This window comes from Anomalospiza imberbis, chromosome 2 (genome assembly GCF_031753505.1).
Source record: "Anomalospiza imberbis isolate Cuckoo-Finch-1a 21T00152 chromosome 2, ASM3175350v1, whole genome shotgun sequence".
Lineage (NCBI taxonomy): Eukaryota > Metazoa > Chordata > Aves > Passeriformes > Viduidae > Anomalospiza > Anomalospiza imberbis.
In genome coordinates, this window is record NC_089682.1 from 76573611 (window position 1) to 76586402 (window position 12792).

General features: G+C 45.2%; 2 protein-coding genes and 1 long non-coding RNA gene across 5 annotated transcripts in view; 1 reads left to right on the top strand and 2 right to left on the bottom strand.

Moving 5' to 3' along the window:
* On the bottom strand, window positions 1-2909 carry LOC137469790 (C-type natriuretic peptide 2-like). Of its 2 annotated transcripts, XM_068182938.1 has the most exons (3): window positions 2609-2909; window positions 1668-1781; window positions 1-273 (listed from the first exon to the last, which is right to left on the bottom strand). In XM_068182938.1, exons 1-3 carry the CDS (start codon window positions 2615-2617, stop codon window positions 1-3), a joined length of 396 nt encoding a protein of 131 aa, XP_068039039.1. In that variant the 5' UTR covers window positions 2618-2909. The 2 variants fall into 2 exon arrangements, with proteins under 2 accessions (XP_068039039.1, XP_068039040.1); XM_068182939.1 differs by lacking the exon at window positions 1668-1781.
* The window catches only part of LOC137469803 (uncharacterized), a 23163-nt gene continuing 10538 nt past the window's right edge, over window positions 168-12792 (top strand). The window contains exons 1-2 of the long non-coding RNA XR_010996682.1: window positions 168-297; window positions 5689-5906. This is a non-coding gene — a long non-coding RNA (uncharacterized lncRNA). The remainder of the gene's footprint in view (window positions 298-5688; window positions 5907-12792) is intronic.
* The window catches only part of NCAPD2 (non-SMC condensin I complex subunit D2), a 24378-nt gene continuing 18413 nt past the window's right edge, over window positions 6828-12792 (bottom strand). For both annotated transcript variants that reach the window (XM_068182952.1, XM_068182951.1), the window contains exons 26-31: window positions 12306-12400; window positions 10008-10088; window positions 7774-7960; window positions 7419-7545; window positions 7126-7284; window positions 6828-6961 (exon numbers count right to left, since the gene is read on the bottom strand). In XM_068182952.1, the coding sequence (XP_068039053.1) occupies window positions 6879-6961; window positions 7126-7284; window positions 7419-7545; window positions 7774-7960; window positions 10008-10088; window positions 12306-12400 (732 nt within the window). In that variant the 3' untranslated portion in view covers window positions 6828-6878. The remainder of the gene's footprint in view (window positions 6962-7125; window positions 7285-7418; window positions 7546-7773; window positions 7961-10007; window positions 10089-12305; window positions 12401-12792) is intronic.

Below are 12792 nucleotides of genomic sequence, written 5' to 3' on the forward strand. Positions count from 1 at the left end.
CTAACACCCCAAACCACTGAAGGTCCCGATTCGGTCCAGTTTCAGCCCGAAGCAACCCCTGGGCATGGCCTTCCAGGCCCAATCTCCAGGCAGTGCCCACTTGCGACTGGAGAGGTTCTTGCGCCAGAGGGATGGACGGGCAGCTCTAGCCCCAGATGGGAGGAAGGGGATAGTGGAGGAGAGCAGCTGAGGACCAAAGCTGGACCCCTCCTTCGTGTCCTCTTCGGTCAGCGTGGACTCGGGCTCCAGGGGCAGCAACCGTGAAAGGAGCATCTGGGATAAACGGAGGAGAGCGGGGTGATGCCTGTGCTTCTGGTGATAAGCCTTGTACTCCCTGGTACCCCACTGCCCATGCCCTCCTGAGGGCTCAGGCAGGACGTTAAAGCAATGCCTACTCACAGCACTGTGCCTGTGACATTGCATCCAGACACAGAGAAGGGCTTGACCAGCAGCTCCCACTGACTGAAATGGCTTGGTCGTCCAAAACAGCAGGCAGACAGCTGTTGTGAGCTCTGCCTGTGGGCAGATTGCCCTGCTTTTGTAAGCCATACACATGTCCTGCCCTGCCCCAGATTTGGAAGGTAACTCTTCAGTCCTTGCTCCTTTTGTAGATGCTGAGCATCTCTATGTGCTCAGGCTGCTGTGTACTGTTTCATTTTTCCAGAAGGCTGCTGGGAAGGGTGGTCCTGACTAAAATACCTGATAAAGATGAGGGAGAGGCAGGAGCAGAGCAGGCGTGAGGAAGAGGGACTCCCCATCTGCTGGAAATTCTCTAGGTTAACTGTTCTGACTGTAAACCCTCAGCACTGCTGGGAGACAAGGGCTGGGGGGTCTGTTGGGTGCAGTGGAGGCATGGCTTTGCTGCCCACAGAAGCAGCCTGCAGGAGCCGTTCTACATCTGTCTCTCACATGGATGCTGAGCTAAGGCTGAGGATGCCTTTGTGCAGCTCTTTGTGGTAGCAAGTTAACTGAAGCGGACACAGGCATCCTCAGCAAGGAGTGAAAGTGGTGAGTCATAGCAGGATCAGTCTTGTGATTTTAGTTCATGTCCTAACTGTTTCCCTGTGGCTTTCCCAGGGTATGTAAAGGCAAGGTGCTGGGGCTCAGGTTAGGGTTTGGGTAAGAGGGAGCTGGCTAGATTGGAAAGTCAAAAATGTTATTGCTGTAATTGCAAAGGATAAAGATTTACTCAAGCGAAGAAGCCCTTAGTTGGCATCCTGACAGGGCTCTTGGCCTTAAAGAGGGTATTTAAAGGGGGTAATACTGAGCTTAGGAGCAAAACTACTGGCCTAACAGGATGCATCTTCCCTCTGAAATATCAGAACCAGAACCACGATGAGAGATATGACTGTAATATCTGGTGGCTGCTGACACAGAGTGGGCTTAGAAAGGACCAGGCCCTTCACTGTTAAAAGCTTTTACAGAGCACTAAAAAGCTTTTGTCTGATTCCTGTCTTGAAATGCTGGTGCTCCTTAGGGACTGGATTATAAAGTCACCCTAGAGCTGAGGCTGCTGAAGGGGAGAGTGCAACAAGAATAGACAGCAGCCTTCTTGTATTTGGAATTTGGGACCACCTCTCATTTGAGGTTCAAACACAACCTCCCTCCTCCTTCCCCTCCTCCTCCCCTCCTGAAGTCAACCTCAGCTCTGTCCCACTCCCTCCTACCTGTAGCCTCTGTCCTGGTAAGGACACAGTCTGAACGCTGGCAGAGAGCAGAACCAAGAAGAGGAAAAATGAGCAAGGCCACGACCGAAGCCCCAGCATCTTCTTAGCCCAGGGCTGGTGGGAGGCAAGGCAGGACTCGCAGCATCTGTGGAGGATGTGGTCCCTAGCCCCTCTCTGCCTTTATAGCTTTGATTCTGGCAGGCAACTGGCCCCAGCTCCCTGCTGAACCACCCCCTGGAGCTCCTTAACCTTTCAGCCCTTTTGTCCAGGGTGATATATTTCAGGGTGAGCTCAGCAAGACCCCTTCCTCTAAAGAAAAAGGACACAAAGGTGTTTACTAAGTGTCTGGGAAGACAAATGTGAGTTGAGCTGCTGCTGGCCAGGACCTGGAGGTGTCTATAAGGGTCAGGGACGGGGTGACACACTGAAACATATCCCAAAAGGAGGATATTGAAGGCTGCATTGTGTAGGAGTATTGAACATACTCATAGGTAGAGTGCTGTTAATGCTATTTCTCTAATCAGTGTGAGCATGAACTGCAGCTAAATTAGGGGTAGGCACACTGCTGGCTGCACAGAATGGACACAAATTCAGGTCCGTGACAACACAGGCTTGTTTTTAATATTTCTAACTTAGTGAGACAGTTGGGCTGGGAATGAAGAGCTCCTGCTGCAGAAGGTGGGTGAATTTCAGTACTATACAGAATTTGTAGCACTGACAGGAGCGTGGGTCTAGTACTATTAGCATATAATTTGCGGCTGTCTGTCCCAAGTCACCATCTGGAGGACTGGGCTGAGTTTCCAGAGGAACCGTCACAGAAAAGAGCTTGTTGAGACTCAGCTTGCACTTTGTCAAGCTCAGGCACAATGGGAGTAGGATAGCAAGGAGCAGATTCCTACCTCCTAAATCTTCTGGCCATTAGTTCCCCCCACTTTGTTTACCTCTTCCATTTTACTGTAGTTTCTCACCAGCTGAACAAGGCAATGAGGTCACTGTTTAGAGATCAGGGTGCAGAAGTCAGCCTGGGTATGAAGGCAGAAACTAATCAGCAAAGTTTGTCAGGGGAGAGGAATGGGGGGACTGTACCCCAGTACAAGATTAGCAGTGGGTGTGCTGTTAACAACACCCCGAACTTCCCTTTATTCAGTACTGTTGCACAAAACAGGTCAGAACTTGACAGAACATGTTCTTCTGCCTGCTTTTGTTTATTTTTTTTCAAAGAAAGAAGAAAATTAGAAAAAGGTCTTCTCCAGAGATAACAAAAGTCACACTTCAGATATTTGTTCTGTGTCTCTTTCCCTCCTTCCCTTCCTTTCTTTGCACTTGCAGATGCAAATTTGTGGGTCCATTTCTTCTCTGCCCAAGGAGATAGAAAGTTTTACAAACCTTTTGCATCCAGTCCTTGAGAAGTGAGTATGGCCCTTCAGTCTGGAGCACTGATGCTGGAAGCAGTGCTTTGCACAGCTGTGGACATCTAATTTTGTTAGCTCCAGCTGATGGCTGCAACCCATGGTTGGTGCTGTGTCCAGAGCAATGTGATGCTCTAGTGATCTTGTCTGACATTTCTGTCACCCTGTCGCCTGGGCCAGCACATGGAGGGCCTCCCAAGGTCCCACCAAGACATTTTGTGGGAAACAGTATTACTTTCATACCAGCCTTTGAATCTACAAAGCAGAGGGGACTGCTGGGGACATGCACCCCACGTGGGCATTTGGATGCGGTGCCTGGGCACAAATGGGGTACAGGATGTGTGTGCACAGCCAGCCCCTCCTTGTGCTGGATGCTGTGGTGTAAGGAGCCCTGTGGTGTGAAAGTTCCAGAGGCATGGAAAAGAAAGGAAGGACAGGAAGTCAGCACATGTTCCTGCTGCATGCTAGGTGTCCCAGAGGATGCTGTTCTGTACTTCCCAGTCACATGTGGCTGTCCAGAAAGAGCTGAGTCACTGTGCTGGAGCGCTCCCGTTGCCGGCAGGAGCAGCTCCGCTGGAACACACTGGTTACTTGAGTCAGAGTCACTCCTTTCCTGAGTGAAAGGTAAGTGCAAAAGCAACAATGCTTTGGTTTTGATATGAAATGTAGCAGCAGTTTGATCTGGCATCCCTTCAATGAGGTGGCCCCCATACTGCAAGAAGAATGCCAGAAATGTGTTTGCAACTGCTCCACAATTCCAGTTCACTTGCACAAAGAATGAGCCCTGCAGGGGTGGACAGGCTCTGAGAACTCAAATGACATGTGCCCTCCTTGGGTTCAGCAAGAGCTGGGGCTGGCAAGAGGGAAAGAGCCATCACTCTCCCATATCAAATAAGAAACTTCAGAGACTGCAGAAAATTTGCAAATTTTCTTGCAGATTCTTGTAAGTTCTTGCAAATCCAGCAAAGCCTAGATAAAATGCAGGTGCTCAGTGACTCAGGTGCTGTGATGTTGCAGCTGCTCCATGTCCCAGATCCTTGCTGGGACTGCAGTAGAACTGAATAGTTACTCTGACATGTCCTGGCAATGTGACTGTGAAGTGAAAAGGCTTTGGCAGGCAAGTCCTCGATTGCCCCAGTTTTCTCAGATTCAAATAGGTTATTGTCCTTTTTTCCTCTCTGATGCTAACAAGTTTCCTTTATAAAAGCCCTTCCCCCCTGGGTGCTGGGGCACTGACTCTAGGGCTTGCAAGACCAGAAAAGTGGTCTGTTGCTGAATCACAGTCAGCCTTCTACAAACAGTTGCTCGTATAGGAAAGGAGCAGGACATCTGAAGACTGGGAGATCTGGGAACTGAGTGAAGTACCCTGAGGGAATACCCCTTGGCCCAAGGTGATATAGAAAGGGAAGATGGTTGCTGCAGGCTCTAGAAGTGTACAATATTCACATTATTCCACTGGTACCATTTGTAGGAGTTCAGAGCAACCATGGTCAGGAGTCCCTAGAGAATGCGAACACCATTGATCTTGGCACTGAGTAATCCCACTGCCTCAGGAGCAGGGGAGTGGGATTACTCATTTGGCAGTGATTTATGGTCATTGTGGCAGCCACCAAAATATATGTTTGTGAGGAACAGAAGAGCAGCAAATATCTTCTTAAGGCTGTAGCCACTGTGTAGCTGCCCAAACCCCTCCTGAGTTTTGCCTCATCTTTCTTTGTGCATGACACATGGAATTTCTTTGTCCATGACACAGGACAGCTAATTCTTCTGATACCAGGAGAGGACAGTGAGGAGAGGAGGGTGCTCCACCTGAACAATGTCCAATCAGAAAGTGACCAGTCAGAGCTCTCACCCACTGACTTCTCACTCTCACTTGCCCAGGCAGCACAGGGTCTGAGCAAAGGACAGACTGCAAAGCACTGGAGAAGCCAGCATGTCAGTCCAGTCACCGATTGCCAGACCCTCCTTCCAGAAGGGTGACTGTGTGGATCTCCTGAAGGAAAAATTCAACCCCTTGTAGTGGAAAAGCATGGCCTGAAGGTGAGCCAATGCTTAAGTTTTATGGCCACCTCACTTCCTCTATCCACCCATTCATATCTCCCCTACTGTAACATATTATCTCACAAGATTTATCACTTGTAAAACCTTGAGCCTGGGCAGACATCCATATATGCTGTCCTTTTTTTATTCCTGTATGTGAGTGTCATACCCTGTGGGTGGTGAGGGAATCACGTATGGTGTGCATGACTCTGTGTTGTATTTACTGTCAATGCTGTAGCTGCTACCTTTGCTTCCTGGAGCCTTCGCCGAATATTTTATCAGGAAGGAGGGGAGAAGGATAACATTGCTGTAGGTTTCTGATCTTTGTATTTCATGTGATTGTCCTGAGGCTACTGGCATGCTCTGGAGTTGGAGCTATTAGGATGGTAGCAAGTGGGCAAGTATTTTCAGAGTCATGGGACTCAAGTGGGGTGTTTATAAATACACCTGTTACCCCGTCATTCCCCACTTTACTTGTTTCTGGAAGCATTTAACATGATTATGTCCATTCAGGTATGCTCAGGTTAGTGCAAAGCTATGCACTTCCTAATGATTGTTCTTTTTTTTAATAGGAATGAAAATAAGCTACAGCAGCTACTTCTGCAGCCAGAACAGAAGGGAACTGAGCAGCATGCTCTACTTGCTGGGTGAACCCAGGATGACAACTGTGGGAAGGTAGTAGAGCCTCAGAGACAGAGACCGCAGATCTCCGGGAACCAGTGGAGAGAAGGAGCACCCTTCCCATTCCTGCCCAGCTAGTGATTAGTCTGCTTTCTAGGCAGCTGACAAGGTAAGAGGAAATATTTCTGTAGTAAGAGCTCTGGGACAAATGCCAGCTTGCCTCTAGACAGAAGGTTAAAGGTTATTTATGTGATTAACACAGAATCTAATTTAGGGTACTTCATGTTCACAGGGCAATTTAAGAAGTGCCAGGACTGACTTGAAAACCGATGTAGCATTCATGAAAGAAAAAACCCAAGTGCCAATTTTACTTGAAACATAATTGGATTTGCAGCAAATACATTCCAGAAAGCAGTAAGACAATCAAGGGTATCAGTATACGTAGTAACTTATCAAATTAGCACTATTACAAGTTATTTCTAAAGTTTTAGTGTTGGATTGGTTTTGGTTTTTTAGCTTTTAAAAGATGTATTTTTTCCTATGGACTTTACCTATTGTTTATTGAAGTGCTCTAGTCTAAATTAGCCTTTCTCACTCTTTTCTCCTCACACTCCACTCCCTGAACACTTCTTTGATGAGATATGCACAAGAAAAAGATGCAGGTACCTTCACCTCAAAACCCTCAGCTTGGCTTTACAGGATAAGAGCTTCAAAAAGCATGAAATATAAAAGGGCCTAAATCCAGCACCACTGCATTGGTCCTGTGATAAAAGCTGAATAGTGTAGTATAAAGCACAAAAAAAATAAGAAAGGAATGACCATTTTGTACTCTGTGGGTAGTTTGGCTCTTATTAGAAAGACTTTCTTACAAAGATTTTTTTTTTTAATTTTAATAAGAGCAGCTTATTCTCATCTGCAAAGTCAGGGCAAAATCAGTCCAAGTGGCAACTATGTTCATCAGCACTGCCTTTCTTTGTGGAGATATCAGAAGAAAGGGTTGGAATTGCTTTAGCTTGGTGTTAACTTCCATTTTGTCCTCATTTAAAGCACTGCTGTATTATGGGGTAGTTCGGACAAGAACAGGCAACGGTTGCATAAAGGGAGTTTTATTTTTAGTTAAAGGCAGTGGCAGATGGTTCCTTCAGCGCAGCCGTCGGGCTGAAGACCTGGTGATGGGAGTTGTTTTGGTGGGAGTTTCTTCCTCTCTTAATTCTGCCAATAGCTCTAAAGAAAGTAAAACGTGTCAATAATGCGCACTCCACTGCCTTGAGCAGAGAAATCTACAGGCAACCTCCACAGTGGTCTGAAGCCCATGACCAAAGGGACAGCCCTGTTGGGCCAGATCTGTAGTCCTTCCCCCCTTAGAGCACACTTGTGCAGTGCCTTACCATCCTCAGAGTTGTTCTCCTCGTCGCTGGAGAAGGTAATGATGGCTTTTTTGCGTGGACGAGACTTTTGGGCACGCTTATGATTTCGGAGGGTGCGGGGTGGGGGTGTGACAAAATCATCATCTGTGTTGGCTGGGCTTAGGGGCTGGCGGCGTGAACCTGTCAAGAAAATGGGCAAAAAAAATAGAGAAAGGCAGCAAACTTTTGTCTGTAAGGGTGAGATAAAGTCCTTAGGTGTTTCTGCTGGACTGCAGGATCAGGGGGAGGCTGGAATCTCACAAAAAGGAACATACTTCCTATTGGTTTCCGCTTGGCTGGCGCTGGCATTGGAGTCTGACAACCAGTCTGGTGTGTCTCTGTGGAATCCAGTCCTCGGTTATGGGAGGCAGACAGCTTCTGCTCCAGCTCTTCAGCTAGAGCCTGATGGAGATGTAAAACAGCAGTGGAGGGGGAAAAAAAAAAAAGAGAAGATGGGGGGAGAGAAGTATTACATCCATAGCAGAATTGCCATCAAGTTAAATAAATAAATTGATAAATTGTTAGGGTTGAGGAATAGTCTGCTTAAAATGAAAAACTGCAAGGCTTTCCAGTCACTGTATGCAAAAAGCAATTGTTTTGCTGGCCTGGACGCTTGTCCCACATCCTTACTTTAGTCTCAGGTTTGATGCCTGCTCTGCGGAATCGAGCCAGCACAGTTTGGAAACAATTATAGACAGCTGGATCTTGGAGCTTGTCTGCAAAGCAGTCATAGTTGTCCTGCAGCTTGCGAAGGCCCCGTTCCGAGACTGGAAGCAGAGCAAGGCAGTGGGACAGATCCCGATACTGACGCTCAGTCCTGGGAAAGACAAAGATCACCATTAGCTCCTACAAAAAGGGGTGTGTGAGGATGAGCACATCTCACCCAGAACTACCAGCATTTCCTGCAGGTGCTTCTGCCCTGCAGGACATGAGATTCAGGTTGTTGTGTTATAGGTCAGTGACAGGGTGCTGTGCCATACCACAGATAACCACCACTGTATTCCATGACACTGACTTAGTGCCTGTTGGAAAAACATGAAGGTTCCACTGCTAAAGAACACAGTCACTTGTTTGAAAAGTGTCAGAAGTTACTGGTGACCAGGAGGAAAAGACTCAGTGAGGCCAGGACTCCTCTTGAAGGGACTTATTTCAACCACATAACATCCCCAGCTGTTCAATTTTGCATGTTTGAGATGATCTCAAGCAGAAGCTGTATTTGATGTTCTCTCTCCCTTTCCTGGTTAGTTACATAAAGAAGGTCATATTCATTAAGTTATAAAGTCAACAAATAACAAATGCTGTATCAGAGAATGACTACATTGAAATTCCAGCAAAAGTTACTGGAATAAAACCAAAAGGAAAGAAAAACAAAAGCACAAACTAACATCCCTAATGTAGATCACTGTGATGGAATGGGAAGGGAAAAAGCAAGGCCAAAGCCCTATTTTTAATATACACAAAGTGAGGGCCTCAAGTCTGTTCAGCACATGCTGTCTCAGGATGCTCTGCTCAAACCCAGACAGATGGAGAACAAAGCTGCAGCATCCAGGTGTTTCTACCTTTACAGTCTGAATGACACCTGGCAAGTTGCTATGTTTAGAACTCCAGAAATGTTGAGGAGAGTTATGGTGGCTGCAAATCTTTTCTGTTAAGCTCCTGTTTTAGCCTGCAGTGAGAGTCTTGCTCTAGCAGTACCACTAGTGTGCACCAAGCTGATCACCTTCGTGGTACAGAACTATCAGGACATTCTACTAAAGGTGAGACACAACTTACACAGACGGTTATTTACAAATGTGGTGTGAAGAGCTCACCAGTGCTCCTGGGAGGCAACTTTGGAGAGAGGGACCACTCTCCACTCTTGCTCATGAAACAAAATCCAAATATTTTGGGAAATATGCAACTCCCTGAGGCAGCTGAGCAGGTCACATGCCCAGGCAATGTGCACAAATGGCCAAGATAAGCAGACAGCTTAAATCTCAAGGGCAAAGCCACAACAATGGAGAAGAAAAACCACAGGAATGGAGGGAAGCAGGGTACACCAAAGCCAGTGGAAGTTAGAATGAAGATATCTCATTGGAATGGAAGGAGATAAATTTCTATTATTATTCTTCTTGGAAGGAAACAAAAAGTGTATGCCTGGGTCAGTGAAGTTACAGCTTGGGGAGCAGAAGAAAAGCAGCAAAAAAGCCCCAAAACTCAGAAAGCAAAATGATATCCCAGATTCATAGTGTGCATCCTGCACTCTATACTCTGTAATCAGCAACGCACAAGCAAGGTATGCGTATCTGGGAGATGGAGCAGAGCAAAAGCCAAAGTGCATGGTGGCACAAGCCCTTAGGTAAAATAATAAAAAAACAGAACAGAGTCCCAGGCGTAGACTTGGTACTGAGCAGCCCATGCATACAGAACACGGACAGGCCTGTATCAGCTTGACAGCTGAGATCACCCCAGACAGGACTGCTGGAAAGATCCCAACTTCTCAGCTGAACGCACTAATTTCCTAGCTGAGCTGCAAGGGAATAGCCCGTGGAGAAGAATCACAAAGGTATGTAAAATCCACATGTGGGATGTCTCCTTGATCAGCTGTAATGTAGATCTAGACTGTCACAAAACTTTTTCCTTAAAAAAGGGAGGAAGAGGGGGGTCAATCACTGCATAATAAAACCAAAAACCTTAATTTATAAGTATTAATGTATTTTTAGAAGGTAGTTAAAAAAAAAGGGGGACTTAAGCCAAGTTATGTTGCATTTGTCACGTGAAGAATATAATGGGAACCTTTTACAACCACCATATACAAGCTTATTTCTTCTGAAAAATCCTGAGAAGCAGAAGTGCTTGGCAGGAAAATTAAGATTACAACCCACCTGGCAGTCCGGAATCTCTGACAAAGTTTCTCCACCAAGCTCTCTGTTTGTTTGTCTTTTGTAATATATGAGAACAGATGTCTGCAAGGGGAAAAAAGTGCAAAAGATTAGAGCCCACAGAGGAATCCCTATTTCAGGTAGGAGGGGTGCTGAAAAAGCAGCAGTGCTGACTTCTTATCTGCTCCTTCCACCCAGTTTAAAGAGCATGCAGCACCTCCAGACAATCTCCTCACTTCACAAGTTGCACCGGCAGACTGCTTTGTCTGACAAGCAAACCTTGAGGGGAGCACTGTGGCATGCAGTGCTTTCCCTCCTCAAAACCATGCTTGTGGCTTTTTTATTATTAATTTGCTGGAAGTGTGTTGCTGCATTTTGGATCAATGCAAAAGTGAGCACTACTTTGCACTAAAATGGGAACAAAGTCTAACAGAACTTAAATGCTAACTTAATCCATTTTTCCTTAGTGTGTTGAGGAATAGAGACACCTGGACTTTAGCACAGTTAAGTACTGGTGCATTTTGCACTATGTCCTCTTAGAAATCACTGAATAACTTCTATTTATTAAGAAGGTCCTCCTGCTCTCCCTATTTCTTGTACCAACATTTCTGTTAACTCTACCTCAGTCAGGTTGCCACTGGCCTTGATACACTGGCATTTCTGTTAACTCTACCTCAGTCAGGTTGCCACTGGCCTTGATACACTGGCATTTCTGTTAACTCTACCTCAGTCAGGTTGCCACTGGCCTTGATACACTGGCATTTCTGTTAACTCTACCTCAGTCAGGTTGCCAACTGGCCTTAGTTGTTCTAAAGCACTTCCTTGTTCAGTCTTTGTTATGTCTACAACCACCACACCAAGCTGCTTTTCTAAGATACATAACAGAGACAGCATTCTCAAGAGTCCTCCCTTTGCTTTTTTTCCAGCATCAATTAATCTTTAACTACTAATTCCCTTATTTTCCTATTTAAAGGATATGTGGTGTGTTAAGTGATGATCAGGTCTTTAAAATTAATTATCCTTAAGCTAATTTGATACCTGTCTACACTGTTAAATCAATACTGCCTCTTCTCTTACTTGCCAGACACCTCCAGTTCTCTCCATGTATGTTGCTGAAAGTCAAAAGTCCATCTTATACCTGTCTTAACCCTACCAATCACACTTTAATGCAATTGCTACACTTATTATGCTCTATGTCTGTGGTAACACCTTCAGTCTGATATTAATTAAAAACAGTACTGAACATTCCAAAATTATTTGGATTTTTTTATGTGCTGCCTCTTGTCTCCCTGTGATGGTTTGCTTCACTTCAGGCATTAACTTCCACTTCTATGTGTGCTGTCAGGAACCACAAGCTGTAATTCCCAGTATTTCACATTACCCTCCTTAATTAAAGGTGAAGCAAAATATTAATCTACTTTTGCCACCATAAATTAATTTTAGTCTCAATTAAACCCTCACTAGTAGACCTTTTCTGTGTCTTGCAATTCCTACCTATCCAAAATCCCATCCCTCTTCCTCAATGCACTGGATTCTCATAGACAGAAAGACTAGTTGAAAAATCACAGGAGATTTTATTGTTCTTCTCTCCAGCAACAGCAATACTTTTGTCTAACACCCCCCCTCTATAATCCATAGGGATTCAAATGACTCAGAAAAACCCTCATGTGGTTAAGTTTCATAAATGAGAGGAAAATGTCTGTACTTTAACAATAAAGACATTATTAGTGCTGTCTATGAGCAACCAATAACCTCAGATTGAAATATTCCAATATCTCTGTACACCAGAGTCAGGCTTTCTTGAAAAACACTGAACCAAACAAGAAAAAAACCCCAAAAACCCACACAAAACAAACCACCAGAAAGCAAACCCAGATCCAAACCTGTTACTGCAACTACAGCTTTACTAAAACTGCTTACAAAACTCCAGTAGCCACCAAAATTACAAAGGCAGCAGTCTTTAAAACCTGTTGTGTTTTCCTAATGTTGCATATCCATTTTTCCTAATGTTGCATATCCATGTCCCCATGTGTAAAATTAAATTTTCCTTTTCTAGAGGGAAAGTAATTTTGAGTTAGTGGTTACTGTTTGTAGAATCTCTCCTCACCCCCAACTGTGTGGCTCTAAAATCAATTCCCCTCAGCATGACTCCATTTCCAGTATAGACTGAAAAAGTCAGATCAAGAGAACAACTGAAAAAGCATTTTGTACATGTCAGTGTAGTTTTTCTTCCCTTGATATGGCACCCCCTTTGCATAAACATAGTCCTGGCAATAAGAGATTTATTTAACCTCAGAATACCTCATAATAGTGTGGAAGGATTCCTCCTCTATGCTGCTGTTAGGATCTGAGAGATGACTGATGATATCTGGAAGCAGGTTATAGACAGCATTACCCTGTAGAGAACACAAGTTTCTACATGAGATACAGAATTATAAAGGATAATTTGAGTCAAGCCAAATAAGCTGCCCACTTAAAAGGACCTTCTTTTTCTCCACCCCGAATCTACTGACCGAAAGCATCAGCTTTTTGAAATGAGCTGTACACAGCCAGCCAAACCTATCCAGGACTATTTGGCTGGGGGGGAAAAAACCCAGCCAACCAACAAGCTAAACACTTCACCCCGTATCTGCTCTTTGGCAGACTTGGATGCAGTTTCTTTGCCTTCCAGCCTTGCCACAACCCAACAAAAAAAGCTTCCTGTTAAGGGAAACAGCTTTTCAGTTCACGAAACTGCTTCCCATCTTCTTGCCTGAAAAGGTCCAATCCATATTGCCTTTTCCACTTC